Here is a 26,548-nt window from a genome sequence, read left to right as displayed (position 1 = left end):
GGTGAGAAAAATCATAAAGAGAACACACACCATAACGCACACATCCTGAGACACACGCACACAAGCGCCCACGTTGATTTATATGCACACAAGAGTCCCTGGGGGGGGGGCAAGATCTGGTGTTCCAGAGTAAAACCACGGGTGGCAACAGACTGACCATTTGTATTTTGGTTATATCAGCGTGTTTATATTATTTCAGTGTATCTGCATGGTTTATTTGGACGCATTTTGTGTAGTGGCAAAGGTTACGCCACAGGCTTACGCCACATTTTCCTCACACCGCGGGGCACCCTGCACTGTTCGGTATTACTCTGTTTCCACTGGGTATGTTATCTTGTGTTACTTTTATTTAGATTAGCTTTATTGTTTAATACTCTGCTGGTTGTTTAATACATCTGGGTAATTGTGTGACCACACTCTCCTTGGTTATAGCTATAGTGGGCCAGATGAGCTCATAATTAGTATCAGATAAAGGTAAATGTATGTTAACACCAACTCCCTATACAGTATCTGCTACACAAGTGTACAGTAAACCTCTGACAGCGCTCAAGCTGGTCAGGTACATATTCTAACCTTAACTGATCTATTTGAGAAGCGAGTTCCTTTAGATTCTTACCAATTATATTTTGGAGTACACACATGTGCACGTATCTCCGCCCTTGGTTGTAATGAAGCAGGTAAGGTAGTTAAAAACATCTCAACTAAAACCCCTACACTTCCCTTACTGCTCTAGTAATGTTCTCCTGTGGGATCTCATACAGGTTTAAACAGGAACTGATCCAATTGCTCTTCACCCTGGGAAAGGCAGAGGGGGTTTCTAGCGCGTACCTCCTTCACAAACACAAGCTCTCAGCTGCCCACAGCTACAAGACTACTGCTTCTTTTAGATTCTCCAACACACTACCGCTCCAGGCTGCTGGAGCGAGTGAGGAGGGGGCGCTGTTTACACCCACACAGGCCCGTTATCGGTTAGCTCAGATGTGTTGGCTCATATTGCAGTCCAACACACATCCTCCACGCCAGTGGGGGCAGCACATCAAAATAGTTTATAAGGGCCCACAGTCACAGAGACGGCAGTCAGGCAACCTGTGCAGGAATCCATCCTGACTTCTTCTCTTCTAAAGTCTGCTGCTAGTGTTCAACAGCCGTGTGTGTGTGTGTGTGTGTGTGTGTGTGTGTGTGTGTGTGTGTGTGTGTGTGTGTGTGTGTACTTGCTAAGAGGCTTAGAAATGTGTCAACTGGTTTCTCAATAAAGTCACTGGCATGTAATCCAATAAAAAGCATCTGTTGAAGAACTGAGAACGTCCAGTTCAAAGGCCCGGTGCCTTCAGGTCAGAGGTAAGGCGGTGCTGCAGTGAAGTGTCCCTGGGGATGGAGGCTTTTCCTTCCCACTAATACAGCACCTGCAGATGCATGTGCACACACAGATGGTGTGTGCTGTTTCCAAATGTGGTGAGCGAGGCTGGTTGAGAATGTTTTGCTGAAGGTGTCAGTGTTTGTGTGTGTACAGATTCGTATTAGAGCTGATACAGTGATGAGTTCTTTAGCAGGTCTGCCTGCGAGAGGCAGGGGAGGAAAGAAAAGAGCTAGAAACACACAGACTGTGTGTGTGTGTGTGTGGTGTGTGTGTGTGTGTTTGTGTCACTAGTATGAGCACAGGCTGTGTGTGTGTGTGTGTGTGTGTGTGTCACTAGTATGAGCACAGGCTGTGTGTGTGTGTGTCACTAGTATGAGCACAGGCTGTGTGTGTGTGTGTGTATGTGTGTGTGTGTGTGTGTCACTAGTATGAGCACAGGCTGTGTGTGTGTGTGTGTGTGTGTGTGTGTGTGTGTCACTAGTATGAGCACAGGGTGTGTGTGTGTGTCACTAGTACAAGCACAGGTTGTGGGTAGTAGCTGCAGCCTGTCTCACACTAAACATTATTGAACTACTGTGAGTGATGAGTCTGTGAGGCAGAGCAGGAGTGAGGAAAATACTGGAGAGAGCACAAAACCAACCCGCTACACACTCCACCCAGACTGTACTCACACACACACACACACATACGCACACGCACACACACCACCCAGAGCAGACTGCACACATACAGTCCCCCACCCGTGGGCACACACACACACACACACACACACACACACACACACACACACACACACACACACACACACACACACACACCACATATTTCAGGCCAAACTTTCCCATGCGCGCACACACACCCTCTCCTCACTCCCATATGCACACACACACACACCCTGTCCCTCACTCTCCCATACACACACACACACAACTTGCTCTCTTGAAAATGCTTCTATGCTTTACATTTGTACACATAAAAGGGTCAACAAACATAGACCCTTCATGAATGCGCGCGCGCACACACACACACACACACACACACACACACACACACACACACACACACACACACACACACGTGGGCTGCTCCCTCAGCTGCAAGTACACTCTTAAGAGCACAATGCCACCTTCACCACTGGCGTGAACTTCGACCCCGTTGTCCCTCGTCCATCCCCCGGACACCTGAGCGTTCGTGAACACACACAGGCGTGGGCGGAGGAGGATACGCCCACCTGGCCGGACCGGGCCGTACCTTGAGCAGGAGCACCCCGGAGCGCGGGCTGCTCCCTGGCCCACAACGTGTAGCGGCGCCGGTGACGCTCGTACATCCTGTCCTGGGACGCCGGGCGGAGAAGAGGAACCAGCAGACGGCACGCGATCCCACCATGAAGCCCAGAACACTCCCAGACAGCCCAGAACACAGCGGCAGTCTGAAGACATCAGCGCCGAGAGCCAACCGCTAAGCTCCACTCCCTCCCTCCCTGCCCTTTTCTCTTTTACTCTTTTTCTCTCTCCCTTCTTCCCTCCCACTCCTCTCTCTCTCTCTCTCTCTCTCTCTCTCTCTTTCCCTCCCTCCCTAGCACATACAATTCTTTCTTTGCACTGCAGTCTCAGCCTTCACTGAATTCCTTCCACAGCTCCCCATCCTCTCCTTCCCTCTGTGTATCCCTGTCTCCCTGTGCGTCTCCCTGTCTCCCTGTGCGTCTCCCTGTCTCCCTCTGTGTCTCCCTGTCTCCCTCTGTGTCTCCCTGTGCGTCTCCCTGTCTCCCTCTGTGTCTCCCTGTCTCCCTGTGCGTCTCCCTGTCTCTCTGCGACCGTGCGGGTCGGTTCTGTCCATGTCCCGTAGGGAACTGCACATCTGCCTAGAGGCATCACCTCACAAACAGCTGTAACAATGGCAACTGATCTGAGATCACACACACACACACACACACACACACACACACACACACACACACACACAATGTGTGTAGTGTGTAACACACAAAGACCCACAAAGACCAACCACAACTTGTAGGAAACAGCTGCTGCATTTTTCTTCTGGAAGGTTTGATTGGAGGAGGTGGGTGTACACATTAGAAAGGAGATCTAACTGCAGTTCAGCAGCAGTGTGTGTGTGTGTGTGTGTGTGTGTGTGTGTGTGTGTGTGACACAGACCACTGGGTGTAAGCAGTTTTCCAAGTCCCTCTCCAGCTCTATTTCCCATATTGTGTGTGTGTGTGTGTGTGTGTGTGTGTGTGTGTGTGTACAAATGCAGGGTTGAGAGAGAGAGAGAGAGGGGAGGAGAGGAAGAGGGAGAGATTGGGGAAAGAGGGCCAGTGGGAGGGTAGAAGGGAGAGTGATTGGTCAGGTGTTTAGAGGCCACACCTTCACAGGGATTTCCCAGACACATGTGACCATAGAGGCACACACATCAGACACATGTTCAGACAGCAGGAACCTCTCTAGGATGTGTGGAGCTCTCTGGGGACATCTGGAAAGAGTTATACCTGCTACAATCACAGGAGTCACAGTCTGCCACTAGAGGGAGTCCATGTGCTCCTACTACAAACTGTTGCCCTATTCAGACTCTGAACCCTCAACTGGAGCTCTCTCTTCTCCTCCGCTCCCCCCAGTACCAGGACAAGTCCAGGATGATCACCAAAGAAGAAAGCCCAAAGACCACAAATACATTTATAGAACCAAATAATATAGGATCCAGTTCAGCTGAACTTCATGTGAATATATTGTGAATTACACCATATTAAAGAGAACAGGAACACATTTAGGACTAATAACAAGGAAGTGAAAGGGAGTTTCAGCGCACTGGACGGACGTCTTCACAGATGTCCTAGAGGCTTCAGAACACAAAAGGAGAAGGGGGGGTGGGGGGGGGGGGAGAGGCAGGGGGGGGGGGGGGGTAGAGAGAGAGAGAGAGGCAGGGAGTGAGGGGGGGGGGGGGGGTAGAGAGAGAGGCAGGGAGTGAGGGGGGGGGGGTAGAGAGAGAGAGAGAGAGAGAGAGAGAGAGGCAGGGAGTGAGGGGGGGGGGGGGGGGGGGGGGGTAGAGAGAGAGAGAGAGAGAACCCCCAGGGCCTGGTTGGCTCGCTTCCTGTTTTTTAACAATATTCCATTGACTCTAATCCAAATTGCACACTTACAAATGTGTGTACACGCATGTCACACAAACTCTAGTAAGTGCTAGACTAACACCAAACAAGTCAGCTATGTTCAAGTCTGGGATGTCCTCACAGAGAGTCTGGGATGTCCTCACGGAGAGTCTGGGATGTCCTCACGGAGAGTCTGGGATGTCCTCACGGAGAGTCTGGGATGTCCTCACGGAGAGTCTGGGATGTCCTCACGGAGAGTCTGGGATGTCCTCACGGAGAGTCTGGGATGTCCTCACGGAGAGTCTGGGATGTCCTCACGGAGAGTCTGGGATGTCCTCACGGAGAGTCTGGGATGTCCTCACAGAGAGTCTGGGATGTCCTCACGGAGAGTCTGGGATGTCCTCACAGAGAGTCTGGGATGTCCTCACAGAGAGTCTGGGATGTCCTCACAGAGAGTCTGGGATGTCCTCACGGAGAGTCTGGGATGTCCTCACAGAGAGTCTGGGATGTCCTCAGGGAGAGTCTGGGATGTCCTCAGGGAGAGTCTGGGATGTCCTCACGGAGAGTCTGTGATGTCCTCACCGAGAGTCTGGGAATGTCCTCACAGAGAGTCTGGGATGTCCTCAGGGAGAGTCTGGGATGTCCTCACCGAGAGTCTGTGCAGGGATGTCCCACCCTAGGCTCATGTGTTTTCCTGCTCCGCGACCTTTCGAGACGCGGCGTGTTTTGGCCCCACATCACACGCACATGCAGCAGTAAACGGCAGCCACAACCACTCACAGACCCTCCACACGCAGCAGACACGCTAGCAGCACTCGGCATTAGCGCTAGCAGCACTCGGCATTAGCGCTAGCAGCACTCGGCATTAGCGCTAGCAGCACTCGGCATTAGCGCTGCTAGCCAATATGTTTATCGAAGGCTGCAACTGCAGAACCACAGGGACTCTCACTTCTGGTGTCACAAATACTGCTGCATGTCCATCACAACTCCACATCACAAATCAGAGTGGTCCAATCATGGCAAGAGTAGTCCAACCAATCAGATTGTTGCTCTTCAGCCAACAGCCCTGAAGGATTAGATCAGGATGGAACCCAGAACCCAGGAACTCAGAAAGGAACTTTAGCATCGAACGTACCATTGACTACAATAAATACTCAACATACAGTACTACAGCAAATACTCAACATCAGTCTGCACTATAGGAAACCCTCAACAGCCTATGGCACCGCTGCAGAAAACACTCAACAAAGAACCCTCGGCAACCTACCACCCCATGGTCCAAGTGCCCTCCATATTAGACCCTGTTCAGAACAGCAGCAGCACAAGGAGATGGGAGAGCTGTGATCTTCTCTGCTGACCTGCATGGGAAATGTTTCCTCTTCTCTTTATGGAAATCAGCTGAAATTATTGTAACCATGGCAATCAAACATTTATGAGTGCACCTGCTGATCTCAGACCAGCTTCATGTCAATAGGAACCAGCCACTTCACAAAGGACAGACGTGCCACCCAGAGCAGGACCATCTGAGCCCTTGGTCACGTTATCTTAAAACCTCTTAATGTTATCTTAAAACCTCTTAAAACAGAGTATTCCAGAATGACAGAACGTTCCAGAATGACAGAACGTTCCAGAATGACAGAACGTTCCAGAACGCTCTGCCCACACATCTCAATACCGCAATCTACATACAGTAGTACCACCCATGAACCTCAACGCAATCACCGAAACACAGTAGCTCCACCCACAAACTCAATAACGTTTGTGTAAGCCCGGTGACTCCACCCACACACATCGAGAGTACACGGAGCTGCACAGTCAAACGGGCCCGGGACCGTCTCCCCACTAAAGCAGGACGCCATTCTGATTAACCAACGAGTGCTGAACCCCACCGCACAGTGCAAGAACCCACACTGGAGACTACAACACACATTCATAATGATTATATTAGATTATATTAGGAAGATGAAGATGATGATGATGGTGGTGGTGCTAAGAGGCGGTACTGAGCTCTCTCCACCGGCCTGCAGGACCTGGGACAGGTGACACAGTTCTGACACAGGTCTGTCTCAAGCTCCCTGTCTCTTAGATGAGCTCTCACTCTTACATACATACAGGGTTCCCATGTCTGTGTGAGGGCAGAGCTGGGTTCAGAGTTCAGTGAACCCGTGTCACAGCTGTAAATATCCCTAAAGGTCAGGGGTGGAGAGTCAGAACACACACACACACACACACACACACACACACACACACACACACACACACACACACACACACACACACACACACACACACACACACACACACACACACACACACACACACACACGAAGAGACACACCCCTACATTTCTGCCTGACTGTCTAACAGAAACTGAATGTGACTAAAGACACACCATGAGTCAGAGGTAGAAACAGAAATAGACATTACAGACAGAGAGAGAGAGAGAGAGAGAGAGAGACTGACAAACAGAATGAGAGGGAAATGCAGTTCAAGAGCACACACACTCACCTCAGACTGATCCATGTGCTTGAATGAGATCTGAGGATCCCCCTCTGCACCAGATGTTGAATCACTGGGTTCATCTGGGAGAGGGAAGAGACACACACACACTCACTCACACACATTTACTGCAGACCACAGGACTTCCACAGTGCTGGCCAAATGCCTGTTGCTCAGGGTGCTGATCTCTGAGTCAGGGGTGGGGGTTGGGGGGGGGGGGGGGGTTACTGGGCCTCTCACACATAAGCTCCTCCCTAACGCCAGACACATAAGCTCCTCCCTAACGCCAGACACATAAGCTCCTCCCTAAACCCAGACACACAGGCTGTTGTAACCCAGACCCAGACTGTTCGGCATGAGCTCCAACTCCTGCTCCAACACCTGGTCCAACACTGCTGACTGCTTTTACTGTAAAGCCTAAAATAAATCAGCTTTTGTGCTACTTGAATATTTCAAGTAATATTTCAAATGTCAAATTTCCCCTTTTTGGCTGTGGGTTCCTCTCAGAATCACAGGAGTTTTAATATGCTACTTCCCCTTACCACACACAGGTATGAGATGAGTCTACAACACCTCAACATCTCACAAACACACACTTTATGGCAATGCATCACATAACTGCACACACCATCTTAAAATCAAGAATTCCAGCTCGAGTTGCAAATGTTGCCAAAGGAGTTCGCCTCGCTGATGTGACAGGATTATACAGTGTGGCATTCCTGGATTAATCCAGGACTCCTACTGCGCTGGACGGGTCAGGACGTCGCGGGGACAGAGAGAGTGTTGACCTTTCAGTCACGGCCGCTCCATGCCACGGGGCGCCGATGACTTCACGGTGCGGCATAAACCCACCGGGTCTAAGTACACAGGCATAAACAATGGTGCTATTCCCAGCCCAATCTGAGAGACGGAGATAAAGGAGTGTCCTCCAGCCACAAACGTCTGCCTGACGTCAGCAGCCAGACCACACGAGGCCTCGGTGTGGACCCCTCCAGCACAGCTGGGCTTTCACTCAAAGTCAAGTGGGTCTCAAACAACTGGGGCAGACATACCAGAACCGCCCCAGTGCCGGCCACTGCAGAACATCATCCCAGAGGAACACCACGTCCCTGAGGATTACGACCCAGCTCTGACATCTGACCTCTGCTCACACTACACCACTCAGGAGCTTTAACACATCTTACTTTATAATCCCTGAACATCTATGCACTCAGTATAACACACTTTTAGGAACATGGCGTATTAATAATAATAATCACAACAATAAGAGCATTGTCTCACCTGTGAGCTGGTCCTCAGGTGGTCCCTCTACCCTCTCAACTGTTGGGGGACTAGTGTCCTCCTCTGGGCTTTTACTCTCACACGCACCATCGAGGTTCCCGTCATTATGGGAAGGTGGCAGATCCTGGGCTGAACCACTGTTAACTTCCAGAGGGGAGCTGGTATCCATATGCAGGGCTGTACCACTATCCACATCCAGAGGGGAAGAAGGGTCCAGAACCTGGGTGGAGACGCTGAGGGGGTCGGAGGCGAAGGTGCTGTCCAGAGTGACGCCCGAATCACTGGAAGTGTTGAGACACGAAACCGGACCGTCGCTGACGGTAATCTTGCCCGACACTGTAGTCTCTCTCTCTACAGGCACCCCGGAGGTCACGCTGGAGGTCACGACCTCAGATTGGGGTTCGTGACAGGAGGGTGGGGATGGTGGTCTGTCACAGGGTGGTGCTGACGTTTCTTTCCTCTCACAACCGCCAGCAGGGACGGCGATAGGGGCAGTAGGCAGATTCACACACTCCTCCCCGATCTCCTCTGTCACCCCTGGCTCCTCAGTCATCTTGTTCTCCTCTGTCACCTCCGTCACCCTTGTCTCCTCCATAGCCTCCGTCTCCCTGACCCCTGAATCCTCCGTCACGCCGGGCCGTGAACCAGCAGGGCCCGCTTGAGAGCGACAGACGTGGTCCACTGACGGAGTGGGGTGGCCCAGGGTCGGGTCCACACCTGAAGGTGGACTGGGTGGTTCTGCCCGATCCGGCTGCTGACCTGCGGTGCTCGTGGTATGAATATCCTGGCATGGCTCAGTTTCAGACCGAGCTGCTTCCTCCTTTCCTGCTGACGGAGTTTCTCCAACTACGGCCTCATCACGTGCGGGCGTAGATGATAAACCCGTCGCAGGTCGGGACTCGCTTCCTGTTTCTCGCTCGTACGGATCGTTTTGGCTCGGTGGAGCTTGACCTACGGGTTTTCCATCACTGCATTTCTCTTCTCCACTAAAAACAGAAATGACATCATGCGGTTCACTAGCGCTCAAAGTCGGCCTCTTCTCCTCGTTAAGGACGCTGTAGAGACCTCCATCATCACGGTGCCCCGCCTTCCCAGTGACATCACTAGATGTGACATCATTAGATAAATCTGAAGTGCTCGTATGCTCGAGACCCTGGGGGGCAGTATCTACCGGGGGTAGATCAATTTGGTGTTGCTCTACAGGGGCAGCAGAGCTGACGGGCAGGCACAGAGGCTGGGGGGACGCGTCCCGGACGGCGTTGGGGTCGGGTCCAGACACCATGTTCGGCTGGAGACCCTCAGCGAGCGACTCCTCCAGCTCTCGACGTGTCCGCGCGCTAGCCGGGGCTTCCGGTCCACAGCTACAGTCGTCAGTCGGATCGCCTCGGTTTCCTGGATCCTCCTTTCGGCTTTCGACGGCCTGCTGTACGGCCTCAGAACAAGGACCGGTTTCCTGGCCGGCCCGGGAGGCGATAGTACCGTCGGACGGGGAGTTCTCCGCTCCGCCAGCACACCTCCGTGTCTCCTCCGCCCGTCCGCTGTCCTCTGGAAGTCCGGTGTGCGGTGCAGCTGTGCTGGGGACGGTGTCCTCTCCCTCCCTTTCCCCTGGTAAGTCCCCCGTCTCACTCTCTGCTCCCTGTGGGATCGCTGTGGGGAGGAGCCCGTGGGATTGGCCCATGATCCCCTCAAGCTCGCAGTCTGATTGGATGGTCTTGCGCACTTGACTCTCAGCCCTGCTGTGGTTGGCCACGGGCCGGTCCAGGTCGGGACGGCGGGACGGTGCTACGCCCGGCTCGTTATCTGCTTCCTCCAGCTGCTGCGTTGCACAGGAAGCAGCGCCGACGGCTACACGCTCCTGCGAGCTCCCCCCAGGCACTCGCCCGCCACAGCCCTCTACAGCCGAGCCCGCCACGGCCGGATCGGCCTCCTCCGATTGGTCGTGCTCCACGGTTCCGTTGGGGTACGGACCCGCGTGTGTGCCGACACCGACGGCGTCAGAACTGCGTGCGGAGGGCGAGCTGATCTCCTCCTCACGATCAGGTCCCAGCGTGCGCGGGGAGGTCGGCCCCACACAGGAAGTCTCCACGCCCAGTGGCAAGTCGTCACAGAGATCTCTGCTCAAAATCAGTGAGACAGTTGGCTGCTCTGTCAGAGAGACCCCCTGAACGCAGACAGATAGAGGGGGGGGAAGAGAGAGAGAGAAAAGGAGTGAGGGGGTTTCTCATAAAAACTGACAAACCATTAACTCAGAGAGTGTGTACTCATAAAAACTGAAACTATTAACTGAGAGAGAGAGACTGAGAGAGAGTGAGAGTGTGTGTGTGTGTGTGTGTGTGTGTGTGAGAGACGGAGAGAGAGAGAGAGAGAGAGAGAGAGACAGAGAGAGAGAGAAAAGAGAGAGAGAGAGAGAGAGAGAGAGAGAGAGAGAGAGACGGAGAGAGAGAGAGAGAAACCAGCTCAAGATCTGGTTTTGGTCACCAACAGTTACCATGTACACAAAGCCAACACGCACCAGGGTGACTCAAAGCTGTCACTGACCTCAGTGTTTTAAAGTGACAGTAGTCAACTAAGTGGAACCGGTGGAGATCCACGACCTCAGCTCACCTTCTGCCCACAGTGGGAGCCAATCAGGCGCTGGAGCTCTTCCACGTCGGCGCGCAGGTCCGGGGGCGGGGCGTCGGGCTGGCGGTCTACCGTCAGCGTGTAGGTGTTCAGGACAGGGTGGTGTAGGAGCACTCGGCCTCCTGGGACACGGCGACGAGTGGCCTTTGTTTCAGGACGAGGCGAGTTCTCGATCCTGCAGACAGAAAAGCAGAGAGGGAGAGAGAGAGAGAGAGAGAGAGAGAGAGAGAGAGAGAGAGAGAGAGAGAGAGAGAGAGAGACCATGTGAATGAGCCATGCCTTCCCTTCCATGCCTGCAGGCAGCTCAACACACCGCCACACCCTCCATCTCCACACTGCCTTTATTTACAGAGCTATGCACAAATAGACACTATTACACACACACACACACACACACACACACACACACACACACACACACACACATACCTGCACATGTAGAGACTCGCACACATGTGCACACACTCCAGAGAGTGCATTCGTAGTGCCCACGGAGTGCGCACACGCGCGCACACACACACACACACACACACACACACACACACACACACACACACACACACACACACACACACACTCAGGCAGCTAGCAGCATCTGTCAGGGATCCAGACCTCCTCACTCAGTGCTGCCTTACAGCACGAGAAAAAGGAAGGCAGGCAACAAATTAGCCGAGGACGGAGGGCAAGGGAGGAGGAGGAGGGGGAGGGGCTGCTCTAGGCTCCGCCCCTGTCTCGCCTGGCCTCCTGTCTGGTGAACTAGGAAGGGTCACAATATCCATATCAATATAAATAACAATATCAACCCATAATGACCCTAGCAGTGAAAGAATGCACCGTCAGAGTTGGGCTGTGATTCTGTGATGAGTCGCTGGTCTGTCCGTCCAAACCTTTAGTCAGTAGCAACGATCACTAAGGCTTCATTTCCCAAGAGACTCCAGAGGACCATCAGGTTCTGATCCCAGACCAGCCTGGTGCTGATGGCTTTGAGGCTAAAGACGGAAGGGTCCATAAACACTGAGGTGTGAAGTGTTTGCGCAGAGCCCCACACCACACACCCCACACCATGGCTGCCTCTCACTGCATCCTGCCCGACTAGCAAGACGATCACACAGCGGCACACGCAGCGGCACACGCAGCGGCACACGCAGCGGCACACGCAGCGGCACACGCAGCGATGTTAGTGTCACGAAACATGCGCCTCATGCCTGCGTGTGCTCTGAAGAGGGCAGTAAACCAGAAAATGTATTTATAAGATGGGGATGAGTGCAGCAGCGGGGTGGGGGTGAGTGTGTGTAGCAGCAGGGTGGGGGTGAGTGTGTGTAGCAGCGGGGTGGGGGTGAGTGTGTGTAGCAGCAGCGGGGTGGGGGTGAGTGTGTGTAGCAGCAGGGTGGGGGTGAGTGTGTGTAGCAGCAGCGGGGTGGGGGTGAGTGTGTGTAGCAGCGGGGGTGGGGGTGAGTGTGTGTAGCAGCAGCGGGGTGAGGGTGAGTGTGTGTAGCAGCAGCGGGGTGGGGGTGAGTGTGTGTAGCAGCAGCGGGGGTGGGGGGTGAGTGTGTGTAGCAGCAGCGGGGGTGGGGGTGAGTGTGTGTAGCAGCGGGGTGGGGGGTGAGTGTGTGTAGCAGCAGCGGGGTGGGGGTGAGTGTGTGTAGCAGCAGCGGGGTGGGGGGTGAGTGTGTGTAGCAGCAGCGGGGTGGGGGGTGAGTGTGTGTAGCAGCAGCGGGGTGGGGGGTGAGTGTGTGTAGCAGCAGCGGGGTGGGGGTGAGTGTGTGTAGCAGCAGAGGGGTGGGGGGTGAGTGTGTGTAGCAGCAGCGGGGTGGGGGTGAGTGTGTGTAGCAGCAGCGGGGTGGGGGTGAGTGTGTGTAGAAGCAGCGGGGGTGGGGGTGAGTGTGTGTAGCAGCAGCGGGGGTGGGGGTGAGTGTGTGTAGCAGCAGCGGGGTGGGGGTGAGTGTCTGTAGCAGCGGGGTGGGGGTGAGTGTCTGTAGCAGCGGGGTGGGGGGTGAGTGTCTGTAGCAGCGGGGGTGGGGGTGAGTGTGTGTAACAGCAGCGGGGTGGGGGGTGAGTGTGTGTAGCAGCAGCGGGGTGGGGGGTGAGTGTGTGTAGCAGCAGCGGGGTGGGGGTGAGTGTGTGTAGCAGCAGCGGGGTGGGGGTGAGTGTGTGTAGCAGCAGCGGGGTGGGGGTGAGTGTGTGTAGCAGCAGCGGGGGGGGAGTGAGTGTGTGTAGCAGCAGCGGGGGTGGGGGTGAGTGTGTGTAGCAGCGGGTTGGGGGTGAGTGTGTGTAGCAGCGGGTTGGGGGTGAGTGTGTGTAGCAGCAGCCGGGTGGGGGTAAGTGTGTGTAGCAGCAGCGGGGTGGGGGTGAGTGTCTGTAGCAGCAGCGGGGTGGGGGTGAGTGTCTGTAGCAGCAGCGGGGTGGGGGTGAGTGTGTGTAGCAGCGGGGTGGGGGTGAGTGTGTGTAGCAGCAGCGGGGTGGGGGTGAGTGTGTGTAGCAGCAGCGGGGTGGGGGTGAGTGTGTGTAGCAGCGGGGTGGGGGTGAGTGTGTGTAGCAGCAGCGGGGTGGGGGTGAGTGTGTGTAGCAGCGGGGGTGGGGGTGAGTGTCTGTAGCAGCAGTGGGGTGGGGGGTAAGTGTGTGTAGCAGCAGTGGGGTGGGGGTGAGTGTGTGTAGCAGCAGCGGGGGTGGGGGTGAGTGTGTGTAGCAGCAGCGGGGTGGGGGTGAGTGTCTGTAGCAGCAGCGGGGTGGGGGTGAGTGTCTGTAGCAGCAGCGGGGTGGGGGGTGAGTGTGTGTAGCAGCGGGGTGGGGGTGAGTGTGTGTAGCAGCAGCGGGGTGGGGGTGAGTGTGTGTAGCAGCAGCGGGGTGGGGGGTGAGTGTCTGTAGCAGCAGCGGGGTGGGGGTGAGTGTGTGTAGCAGCAGCGGGGTGGGGGTGAGTGTCTGTAGCAGCAGCGGGGTGGGGGGTGAGTGTGTGTAGCAGCGGGGTGGGGGTGAGTGTGTGTAGCAGCGGGGTGGGGGTGAGTGTCTGTAGCAGCAGCGGGGTGGGGGTGAGTGTGTGTAGCAGCAGCGGGGTGGAGGTGAGTGTCTGTAGCAGCAGGGTGGGGTATATGCTGTTATATCAACCCCATTCTCCATGCGAGTGTGCACAGGGCTGCCACTACACGTGGGCAGAGCACAGAGGGGAGGAAAATGCTAGTCCAACTGTAACATTTGCACAGACAAACGCAAACATGTTTTGCATTGCAATTTGAATGTAGCTATACACACCTACACAACATTTAACACAGCTGTAAATAGTGTTTTATTAACCTTTTTCAAACTTGCAATTGAATTTGTATTTTGAAAATGCAATAAATTAGATAAGTGAGCAAATTATGGTAGAATATTCTGGACTTTTTTCAAAAGTTTCACCATTAAGCACAACCCACTACACTGTTCTCTGGTGGTGTTCCTGGAGGTTTGGAGGTTTGTGCTACTGACTTCAAAGCACTTGTGTAACTCACTCTGAATACATGTGAACGCATGCAGGAGTGATCAGACAACACACAGCTGCACGAGTGCACACAGCAAGGCCCCGCCCCCCTATCAGAGAGCAGACTCAGCAGACCAAATCACATGCACAGAGTCTGTGTGCGCGCGCCCACATATAGATGCCGAGTGTGTGTGTGCTCATGTATAGATGCAGAGTGTGTGTGTGTGTGTGTGTGTGTGTGTGTGTGTGTGTGTGCACTCATGTATAGATGCAGTGTGTGTGTGTGTGTGTGTGTGTGTGTGTGTGTGTGTGTGTGTGTGTGTGTGTGTGTGTGTGTGTGTGTGCACTCATGTATAGATGCAGTGTGTGTGTGTGTGTGTGTGTGTGTGTGTGTGTGTGTGTGTGTACTCACTCTGAGAGCAGGTGTTGGAGTTGTGCGTGCCCTCTCTTCTGGGCGAGCCGTGCGGGCGTGTGGCCCTGCTGGTTGGTGAAGTGTAGAGCGTCTCTGCCGCCCGGCTGCTGCAGAAGGAACAACGCCACCCTGCGGAGACCCCGCCGTGCCGCAAAGTGCAGGAGTGTGTCGTGAGGCCCTCGCTCTGCTCACACACACACACACACACACACACACACACACACACACACACACACACTCCAGTTAGGGTCCCGCACCACTTACTGTTATATCACATTTCTGTTGTTGCTGTGGTTACAGCTACCAGTTTTATTGCACACAACTTGCTGCACTGCTGTGATTACAGTTAATCCACTGTTGCTATTGATACAGCACTATAGTCATTTTGTTACTGTGGCTACAGCATTGTTTTCTAAACATCCAGACCTGCCCCATGAGAACAGACCGCACAGAGACCTGCCGCGTGAGAACAGACCACACACAGACCTGCCCCGTGAAAACAGACAGTGCTCAGACCTGCCCCGTGAGAACCGACCACACTCAGACCTGCCCCGTGAGAACCGACCACACACAGACCTGCCCCGTGAGAACCGACCACACTCAGACCTGCCCCGTGAGAACCGACCACACTCAGACCTGCCCCGTGAGAACCGACCACACACAGACCTGCCCCGTGAGAACCGACCACACTCAGACCTGCCCCGTGAGAACCGACCACACACAGACCTGCCCCGTGAGAACCGACCACACAGACCTGCCCCGTGAGAACCGACCACACACAGACCTGCCCCGTGAGAACCGACCACACTCAGACCTGCCCCGTGAGAACCGACCACACTCAGACCTGCCCCGTGAGAACCGACCACACACAGACCTGCCCCGTGAGAACCGACCACACTCAGACCTGCCCCGTGAGAACAGCCAGCCTGAAACTGCAAACAGCGTTTGGTGAGTCAAAGGCTAATAATAGGGATTCCAATCATTCTGGCCCTCCCTCTCAACAGCCTAACCAATAAGCTGCAGATTCCATACCTGCTCAAAACAGCAGGACCAATGAGAGCCAGGCTTTAAATCTAGAAAAACAGCCCTCTGTCTTCTTCAGCAGCACCTCTGAGTAAACCTGTGGAAGTGGCCACTGAAATAAATCATTGACCAGTGAAATGTGCAGTGTGTGAGAGGCTCCGTGCAGGGGGTCCATTCTGTGGGAGAGATTAGTGGGCTCAGTCAGCCTGAGGGAGCTGTAGTCAACTGGGTGGTCGGAGAGGGACAAACGGGGAGAAGATCTTTCTCACCAGCTAAGGAGACCTGGGGAGGAGAGTGTTCTCTCTGGGTTCAACAGCCCTCGCTCCTCTGGAACTGGTGTGAAGATAAAGTGATAAAGTCAGCAGGGTGTTGTGCGGAGGGAAGAGGTGTCTGGTCGGTGGAGGTCATGAGGAGGTTAAGGGTCGTGCAGTGTTAATTTTGACAGCAATTTTTGATTTAGTTTTAGTCTTAGTCTTTTGACTAAAATGTAATTTAGTTTTAGTCATAATTTAGTCATTGATTTGTTTTTAGTCTTAGTCTAGTTTTAGTCGACTAATTATCATTAGAATTTAGTCGAATAATATCAAAATAATTTAGTTGACTAAAATATAAATGGTGTAGTAGTCATTATATACACTTGCACAAAATGAAACATTTATTAACCAGTTACAGAATATTATTTTTTGTATGTGCAATATATACAAAAACAAATTTCCAAACAACTCTATTGACCTGAACTTATAGTTATTGAGCATAACAATAACAAAACATTGATGACCAGTAGGTCCGCTCTACCTGAAAACATATGGAGTTTATGAACAATGCATATTAGATTCTATATAAAACTGTGCGCCGTAAAACAATGCCATAGCCCGCAGATGTCGTTTCATTTGTCGTATTTGTCCCGACATCATCATTCCTCATGGTTTACACAGCATCTTGTTTTTCTCAAAGTCAGAGGAGAAATGTGTCCATATATCGCCGCTCATCTATTTCCCTGCTGACATTGTCGAGTTAACGTCGAGTTTAATTTCATGAGTGACCACAGTTCACGGGCTGGTTTTGTCCTAACGGGTTCTGCGCGATGTGAAGACGTTAGTTCTGATTGGATGGTTACCCGGTTTGTCCCGCCTCTCCGTGTTCGCTAAAGTAGTTACGGTTGGATCTCTTCTTAACTTATCCCTACCTTTCACAAAACTAAATTAGGTCTGATTGAATGTCGTCGCTGGCCAATATTTTCGTCTCGTTTTTATTCGTTGACGAAAATGTCCTTTAATTTCGTCATCGTTTTTATCCCTTCGTATAGTTTTAATTTAGTTATCGTCTCGTTTTCGTCATGAAAAAAAGGTTCGTTGACGAAAACTATGACGAAAATTATTCGTCAACGAAATTAACACTGGGGTCGTGAACAGTTAAGGGGTACGCTGTTGGCCAGAGATGCCAGTGCGTTGAGACACAAAGGAACACGGACTTTAACCTGAACTTCTCAGAACTATGGGGCACACCAAAGCTCGACGGACACACAAACAGGACAATGCAGCACTATGTAACATTAACCACATCCACACCTGCCCACATCCACACCTGAGCTCAGGGAGATAGAGAACACACACACACACACACGCGCACGCACACACATGCGCACACATAACATCCTCACCACACGTACTTCACACAGTCACATACTAAGCTGGATTCTCTACAGACTACAGGGCTGGCTGGTGCACTTTGAACTGTAAAGGACGCCTTTGGACACTGATCCTCCCATCTCATGGTATTTAAGGCCCAAGGTGACTGAGCTCCAGCAGGGGGCGTTGTGGCTGGTCCAGAGGCAGAACCAACCATGTCTTTAGTGTGGACATGCCAGTGGACAGACACAACCGGGCAGCCCATAATCAGGACACTGGTCACACATGGGTCACAAAACTGCACAGGCTAAGCCAAGATACTGAAAACCATTCTGACCAGTGTGAAAAGCCTTAGACTCGCTGAACTGCTAAAGACACAATCACACGAGCTGCAAACTCCGTCAGACAAGTGCAGCTCTTCACACGAGACTCGGCGCTGCTGTAACGTCCACGTGACATTACCAGCGAACGCAGACACACGTGTAATCTCAGCAGAAACGTTAAGAGAGGTGTGAAATTGGCATAGACAACGATGTCCAATACCTGCAATGACTCAATAACAGCACCCCCCCCCCCATCTGAGAAGCTCCAGGTGGGACTAGAACTTGTCCACTGTGTCTTGGGGCTCTCAGAACTCCCATATATACTCAATAAGCTTTTTTATTGACATAGGCTACTTCTGTTTGAAAACTGTTCTATTTTAGATGATTATGTCCATCTTCCTTCCCTATGAAACAAACTCCCACGGCTGAGCAGAGTGTGTAGTGACACATGGCCACAGGCATCTAAATTACAGCAGGGATCTCTGATACAGGCACGAGTGCCATGCCACACACACCAATAATACACATCTGCCTTAAACACACACACACACACACACACACACACACACACATTTCAGCCATAGATAGGGCCATGTGAACGGGATATTAACACACACCCCACGCCCGGCTCACCCACTCCCCCTGTCTGAGGGTTTGGAGGTAATTAAATGTGTATTCACAGTCGTCCCCATGGCATTATTTTGGGCTCTGTTTTTACTGCTGAAATCAGCTCCCAGCATTCTGCTGGGGATTTTGTTTATTTGTTTGTTTTTGCTGGATCTAGCTGCCATCTTCATCCCACTGCTGGATTCTTATTTCTCCAGCAAAACCGCCGGAGGGGAAATGACTCGTCTTAAAGTCACACACCAAACGGGTACCAGGACTCCTATAAACCCTACAGGACTGTCTGGGTAACAGGACTCCTATAAACCCTACGGGACTGTCTGGGTACCAGGACTCCCATAAAACATACGGGACTGTCTGGGTACCAGGACTCCCATAAAACATACGGGACTGTCTGGGTACCAGGACTCCCATAAACCCTACGGGACTGTCTGGGTACCAGGACTCCCATAAACCCTACGGGACTGTCTGGGTACCAGGACTCCCATAAACCCTACGGGACTGTCTGGGTACCAGGACTCCCATAAACCCTACGGGACTGTCTGGGTACCAGGACTCCCATAAAACATACGGGACTGTCTGTGTACCAGGACTCCCATAAAACATACGGGACTGTCTGTGTACCAGGACTCCCATAAACCCTACGGGACTGTCTGGGTACCAGGACTCCCATAAACCCTACGGGACTGTCTGGGTACCAGGACTCCCATAAAACATACGGGACTGTCTGGGTACCAGAACTCATATAAACCATACAGGACTGTCTGGGTACCAGGACTCCCATAAACCCTACAGGACTGTCTGGGTACCAGGACTCATAAACCATACAGGACTGTCTGGGTACCAGGACTCATAAACCATACAGGACTGTCTGGGTACCAGGACTCCCATAAACCCTACGGGACTGTCTGGGTACCAGGACTCATATAAACCATACAGGACTGTCTGGGTACCAGGACTCATATAAAGTAGAACAGTTGCAGTGACCTTTGCCACCAAAGATTTAAAACGGAAAATCCAGCAAGACATGCCAGGACTCAAATACCATGTTGATTAAAATTACTTGTTTTTGTGATCATCAAATTGTCTATAAGTCAGGGAGGTTCTTCTCCTGTTCTTCATCATAGAGGCATGCCAGTGAGTTCTTCAGCAGGAAATCTGTTAATACAAGTCTAGCACATCCCAGATGTCATCAACAGCATCTCTCCGGAGCCCAAGGAGAGGATCCCCAGCCCCAATGTGCCACTGGCCCTGAAACAGGGCTCTTTAATGGAGTGGGAAAACATCTCAAACCAATCTGCATGTGGACTACGTCAGCAGGAGGTTCAGAGTGAGGGAGTCAGTGTTGGAGACCACAGCCTGTTTCAGGGGGTTCCTCAATGGCCCCCACGTTTCTCCAGCGCCACTACGCTGCTCGTCCACGTTCAGCTCTACCTCACACACACTGTGGACTCCTACGTGGTCTGAGGGCTAAAACGCGCTAAACCAGAACATGATCCAGGTGATCACTGCGAACATTCTGGAAGAGCGCTGACCTCTTGGCTGTAGCAAAGGTCCCGGACGTGCTAGTGCTGGGTAAAGCCGCCACGCTGAACCGGGTCCTGTTAGCATTTCTGACTTGACACAAAATCCACGGGCGCCACAATATGAGGGAGAGGCCAAGGGAAAGCAGGGAGGTGCAGAAACAACATTTAGCCAATTTCCTTACCAACAAAGATTAGTGTTCATTAAAACGCCTTTCAACAACATCTTTTATTCAGCATTTAGCCGGACAGATGGACTCCATTAAAACCTAGTCCTGATTTTTGGAGGGGTAGCGAACAGTGTTCCCTTTCACCATCACTCCCCCTGAAGAACACAATAAACCATGTCATAATTACGCACAGCTCAGAAACGTAACCACACTGCCTCTCCTCTTTTCTGCAGAAAAAAAAGACACAATGCACAATACTTGCTGTAGACCACAAAACACTGCAGTAAACATTTGCCCTGTTCAACACACACGTGTAGTGTTGGACTCCATCCACTACAAATCAACTATTCTAAATCCACAGATGTTTTAACCATTCATTTAAGCAGTGTAAAAAAAATGGACATTTTGGTTTCAAAATGTTACAAACACGCTGTTGAAGGCCTGGGGGGCAGAATCACTCGCGTCTCAGTGAACGTGTCCCGAACCACATAAAGCACATCGGAACACACAAGTGCTGTCCAACTAAAAACGAAGTCATGGAGTGTGTGATGATGTCATTCAAATTAATTCTTCACTAGCCTCCAGAAAAGCTCCACTGGGCGGTAGTGGGGGCGTGGCCACAACCCTGGGTGGTAGTGGGGGCGTGGCCACAACCCTGGGTGGTAGTGGGGGCGTGGCCAGACCTCGGGGCCTACCTGTGCCCGGCTGTGTGGGGAGGTCTGTTCCTAAGACGCTCCACCCCGTCGGTAAGGGCAGGTGTCTCAGGGCGAGTGCCAGTGTCTCGTCCAGCCTCTCACACTCCTGGAGGGGGATGTGACACTCGTCCAGCAACATCGCCCCCTCCAGGCCGTCCTTGTGCGCTGCTGCTTTCACCAGGAAGTGGGCCATGTCCAGCGCCAGGTCCTGGACGAACTGGAAGTGGTCTTCAGCCACAGGGTCAATGGCGCCCCCTGGCCGAGCCTGGCAGAGGGTGACCTGCACCGTCTCCCCACGGTCGTGTGCTGCAGAGGGAGGAAGAGGAGGAGAGAACGCAACGATGAAGATTAGTGGAGTCTGAGCATCCTTGTGTATACAGCTGGACATGTTGGGACATGATATTTAAGGCTTTATGATTTATTTCATATTATATTAATACACTTACCACTATGTTTTGTTTGATTATTGATTATTATGATAATTGTGATAATAGTTATTATGATGATGACCTATTATTACAGAGCCAATCACTGAAGAGACTGACCGGGGTGGGCGTGGCCCTACACTATAGCATGTCGAATCAGAGGTGACAGGACCAAGATCATCAGCTCTGAGCATGACTGTGAGGAACAGCTGAAACAGGCCCCGCCCACCACTGTGTTTGGCCACTCCCCCAGAACATCAAGATGAAGGCACTACCAGTGCCGTCAGAGGAAACACAGCTATAGAATAAAAGGCACAAAGCTACAGTAGAAAAGTCATCAGCAATGTTTTTCCCACCCATATTTTAAATCTGCGTAACCTAAGGAGGGAACACCACCACACAACAAACACGTTGGCACACACGAGAGACGCCATAGACTCACGTGTTCTCAATAAGCACAAAAGCTAAATGTTTAGTGCCAAACGCTCCAGCCTCATTGACCTGAGAGCAACGTTCTAAGAACGATACCTGTATGAGCTTTGCACAGGGATCTACTGGTGGAAGATATGTGACACTGCTGAAGAAGCCCCACACACACACACACACACACACACACACACACACACACACACACACACACACACACACACACACACACACACACACACACACACAGAGCTTGGTTGAAGAAGCAGAGGATAAACTATTATCTGAAGGTGATCAGTAGGTCTCTCTCTCTAGACCCTCTCGATGGCGTGTGCTATAGTTGGTCTGTGTGCATGCGTGTGGTCTGTATTTAAGAGAGTTCTTGATGCTTGTGACAGGAGAACCTATAAATATCCAACACGCCTGCACATGCACTCACTCAAACTCACATACTCTCACGTACACATGCTCACACTCATGGACTCGCACGCACGCACGCCCTCACACACACACGCACGCCCTCACGCACGCACGCACGCCCTCACGCATGCACGGACGCCCTCACGCACACGCCCTCACGCACACACACACGCCCTCAAGCACTCAAACTTTCACAGCTTGCAGGCACGACCTTTCTTCACATACAGAAAGAGCCTGTTAAACACAGGTGAGAGGGAGAACTCCACTCCTGTTAAACACAGGTGAGAGGGAGAACTCCACTCCTGTTAAACACAGGTGAGAGGGAGAACTCCACTCCTGTTAAACACAGGTGAGAGGGAGAACTCCACTCCTGTTAAACAGATATGGGTCTGCTCTTCCTCCAGGGCTGGGCTAGAAGTTTAAAGTGGGAACTGCAGACTTAGACACAGATCAAAACTCAGCCCCACCCACACACCCACCCACACATGGACAACTGCCTGTCAAAAACCAGCTGGAGAAATCCATTTCATTCAGAGTGTTTGGCAAATGTCCAGTCCACAGTAAGCGACGGAAGCGTCCATCAAGGGCACATGCTCCTGTTATCAGAGACAGGTGTCTGTAGTGAAGGGTCTCTGTGGAGCAGTGTAGTCTGAGCCGAGATACAACCCATTTCAATGTGCTGCAAGTTATTTTATGGTGCAATCCAGCTGATGTGAAATGCCCATGAACAACCAAACTCTCACCAGCTCTGCAGGGCCAGTGAACCAATCAGATTATATTACAAAGTCAAAATTAGTATTTGGAACACTGGGGCCATAACGCTAAATGTCAGAGGAAATAAGAGGGTCACCAAACCCTAAAGAGAAAGTCTGACTAAGTACAGGCGGAGTGAGACACAGATGTGCAGTCTCTCCCCTAGTGGAAAAAGAGTTTGAAAACACACAAGAAGCTTTGACAAATTCAAAACGCTGCATTATAATAATGACTATACTAACGACTAATATGAATATTAATTTAACTGTACATGCAATCTTAGAAGATAACATCTCAGGAGAGCTGGACCGGTACTGAGTACTGGAGTGTACTGGACCTGGACGTGTACTGAGTACTGGACCTGTACTGAGTACTGGAGTGCACTGGAGCTGGACCTGTACTGAGTACTGGAGTTTACTGGAGCTGGACCTGTACTGAGTACTGGAGTGTACGGGAGCTGGACCTGTACTGAGTACTGGAGTGCACTGGAGCTGGACCTGTACTGAGTACTGGAGTGCACTGGAGCTGGACGTGTATAGGGAACCCAGAGAAAAAAAAACTTACTGGGCACCAGCTCTCTCACTGGGGCAGGAAGGCAGTGTTACACTAATCCACACCACTGCGAGTGGGTGGGGTGTGTGTGTGTGTGTGTGTGTGTGTGTGTGTGTGTGTGTGTGTGTGTGTGTGTGTGTGTGTGTCTGCGCGCGAGTGCGTGTGTGTTTGCGTTATACGGATAAATAGTTTCAGCCACCTCTGCAAAAACAGATCATCTTTCACAAGCATGAGTTTGTCAAAAAAACCAAACACGCCTTCATCTCCATCACACACTCCCACAGGGGTCCGCTCTACTGGGAGGGCAGCTTGAAATGAGTACGAGTACACACCCCATGTGTGTGTGTGTGTGTGTGTGTGTGTGTGTGTGTGTGTGTGTGTGTGTGTGTGTGTGTGTGTGTGTGTGTGTGTGTGTGTGTGTGTGTGTGTGTATGAGTGAACTAACAAAGCTTCTCATAAAAGGTTGTGGCTGTGTTAACTGCAAAGTCACCTTGGCTATTCACGCTATTTTCCATGACAACGCTGGGCAGGGCCATCTTGGTTGACTTTGTGTTGGAACTTCCGGTGCTACGGATACGCTGATAACGATTATAAGCAAAACGACAACAAACAAAATGACTAGCATAATATGTTCAGTTAGAGCAGAGGTGGCCAACCCGTCAGAGACCAAGAGCCACAAGAGGGGGGATGGCGAGTGTAAATTATTAGCGGGGGGGGATGTAAAATGGACACAAATTAAGTATTAAGTAAAAAAACAAGCACAAACTTCGATATAAACATAAGTCGTGATATGCTTCAGGACTTTGTCACGTTTGGAGCACACTACGAGCTCTGTTATGTACACAACTGTTGTTTTCTAGGTAAAAAGTGGATAAACTCCGTTATCAACACTCGTTACAACGCCACTGACCTGCGCTCACTTTTAGGAAGAAAATAACAGACAGTGTCAGTAGTTTTTAAACCTCCCTCAGTCGTGTGCGGTGCCTTTGCTGAACCTCGTATGTGGTTTATTCCAAACGTGTGACAGAAGAACCGCGTCTCACCAACGAGACTCAAATCACAATCACAATATCACAGATACTTCATGCCGCAAGTCTCCAGTTTTCCACTACGCCGGTTTTAAAAGTATTAGCGGCTCGCTGGGCTTGTAAACAAACCGCGCAGCACGAAGATGTTGCAGTTCTTGACCAACAGTGTTACGAACACAGCTCGAAAAGATCTGAGTGTTGCGGGGCACGTTATAACTTATATCCACCGCCTTCCAAAGAAGAGGACCTGCGTCTAAGGCTGAAGGCGCTAAATTTAAAACATCCACCCAAACGTCCATACGTCTGCTCTGATCATTTTGTGGAGGGGAAACCAACACCAGATCATCCTTATCCCGAGAAATGGCTCGGTTATGAAGCTCCGATGAAGCAAACGCGTTGGGTGCTTGTGAGGCTATCAGATAAGTAACTATTCTATCAGTGGCCACATCTTTTCCTTGCATTCATTTTGTAATTTTAAGTAATTAAGTAAAGAAGTAAATAGACAAGAATTCCTATTTTATGAAAAAAATCATTAAAATGTAGTAGTGTACACTAATGCAAAAATAGCTGACCGGAAGTTCTAACACAAAGGCGGAAGAAACACACAATTGAAAGTGGGCGTGGCCAAATACGGTGAATATTGAAAGGCACTACATGAATGCAACTTCATTTCATCCTCGACAGAAACCCCAACACACAGCTGGAGGTTTGACCAAGTGGCCCTTTAGGGGGTGTTACGTGTGTGTATGTATGTGTGTGTACGCGTGTGTGTGTGTGTGTGTGTACGCGTGTGTGTGTGCGTGTGTGTGCGTGTGTGTGCGTGTGTGTGCGCGCGTGTGTGTGTGTACGCGTGTGTGTGTACGCGCGTGTGTGTACGCGCGTGTGTGTGTGTACGCATGTGTGTGTGTGTGTACGCGTGTGTGTTTACGCGTGTGTGTGTACGCGCGTGTGTGTGTGTACGCATGTGTGTGTGTGTGTACGCATGTGTGTGTACGCGCGTGTGTGTGTGTACGCGTGTGTGTGTGTGTGTGTACGCGTGTGTGTGTACGCGTGTGTGTGTGTGTGTGTGTGTGTGTACGTGTGTGTGTGTGTGTGTGTACGCGACAACACTCTTACCTGGACACACAGCTTGCAGTGTAACATGGCTGACTCTAAGTGTGGTGGTGAGATGCCTCTGGGTGGTCCCAGTGAACATCAGGTAGAATTCCACATCTTCCTCATCCTCACGTTCTTCCTCACTAAGCTGAACTGTCAGCAGGCACTCACCCTATGGGACACACACACACACACACACACACACACACCTTTACAATTGGCTAAAATGTGAAATATGAGTGGGGGGCGGGGACAGTGGGGGGGTGAGACAGTGGCGTGTGTGGGGGTATCTTTTTCCAGCTCTCTCTCCCAGAGCTCTGACCCCACCCACACTGTAAACAACATCAGCAGGGCTCCGCCCAACCCCAGGCATCTTTCAGCACCATAAACACCCAGCTCCTGTTTCAGCTCTCACACACACACAAAACAATCATTAGGCTGCACCATCCCTAAAATTACAGCTTTATAGTTATATGTATGCATTGTGTGTGTGTACCAAAATCCACAGTGTGTGTGGAGTCACGGTGGACATATATGAATGTGTGTGTGCGCGTGAATAATATATTAGAAGATTCCAGGTAAATAACTGCAGTGTACTTGGGTAAAATACGTAGAGTGAAGTGCAGTGAAGTCAAGCGAAACAGGACATTTTGGACAGAGGTTCTTCATCAGTGTGTGTGTGTGTGTTGCTCAGCTGTTTAAAGTTTATTAAAAAAGGGAGTCATCTGTAGCCCAGCTGAGCACTGCATAAGGGCAAATGGCAGAGAGGACACACACACCACAAATACACACACACCACAAACGCTCCATGTCTCTCAGAAGGACGCCCCCCTCCCCAATCGTCCACTGTGTGTCCGCTCTGTCTCCAGGACATCATAGAGTGTTGTGAGGTTAACATCAGTGTTTCATGTTTCATTAGCACCCCGCTAACCATGACGTGATAAACAATTACAGCCACCATCTCAGAAGCAGCGTCCCCGCCCCTCACAACTGCCCCCCTCCCCCCCGAGCAGGGCGTGGAGGCGTGCGGGTCAGACAGGGGAGGGGAACAGACCAAAAAGAAAAGAGGTTCTATGATTTAAGATGGACAGGCTGGTTATACTGATCTACTATTTATAAACGTTGCCTCTGGGGGCTCGGCGGGTCACGTGAGCAC

The 26,548-nt window shown here is 51.6% G+C and overlaps 1 protein-coding gene across 3 annotated transcripts in view; it reads right to left on the bottom strand.

Moving 5' to 3' along the window:
- Positions 1 to 4,418: 4,418 nt before the first annotated feature.
- LOC143527259 (uncharacterized) overlaps positions 4,419 to 26,548 on the bottom strand; it is a 36,145-nt gene continuing 14,015 nt past the window's right edge. Inside the window, exons 3-9 of one of the 3 annotated variants that reach the window (XM_077022342.1) lie at positions 25,414 to 25,564; positions 20,694 to 20,999; positions 14,708 to 14,891; positions 10,827 to 11,019; positions 8,223 to 10,383; positions 6,951 to 7,024; positions 4,419 to 5,508 (exon numbers count right to left, since the gene is read on the bottom strand). In XM_077022342.1, coding sequence (XP_076878457.1) covers positions 5,443 to 5,508; positions 6,951 to 7,024; positions 8,223 to 10,383; positions 10,827 to 11,019; positions 14,708 to 14,891; positions 20,694 to 20,999; positions 25,414 to 25,564 — 3,135 coding nt within the window. In that variant the 3' untranslated portion in view covers positions 4,419 to 5,442. Of the gene's footprint in view, positions 5,509 to 5,533; positions 5,841 to 5,938; positions 6,629 to 6,950; positions 7,025 to 8,222; positions 10,384 to 10,826; positions 11,020 to 14,707; positions 14,892 to 20,693; positions 21,000 to 25,413; positions 25,565 to 26,548 lie in introns of those variants that run through there. The other 2 variants (XM_077022341.1, XM_077022343.1) reach the window with 2 other exon arrangements.

The sequence above is a fragment of the Brachyhypopomus gauderio genome, chromosome 11 (assembly GCF_052324685.1).
Source record: "Brachyhypopomus gauderio isolate BG-103 chromosome 11, BGAUD_0.2, whole genome shotgun sequence".
NCBI lineage: Eukaryota > Metazoa > Chordata > Actinopteri > Gymnotiformes > Hypopomidae > Brachyhypopomus > Brachyhypopomus gauderio.
The sequence above is the reverse complement of the archived record's forward strand: the minus strand, read 5'-3'. Positions and strand labels throughout refer to the sequence as shown.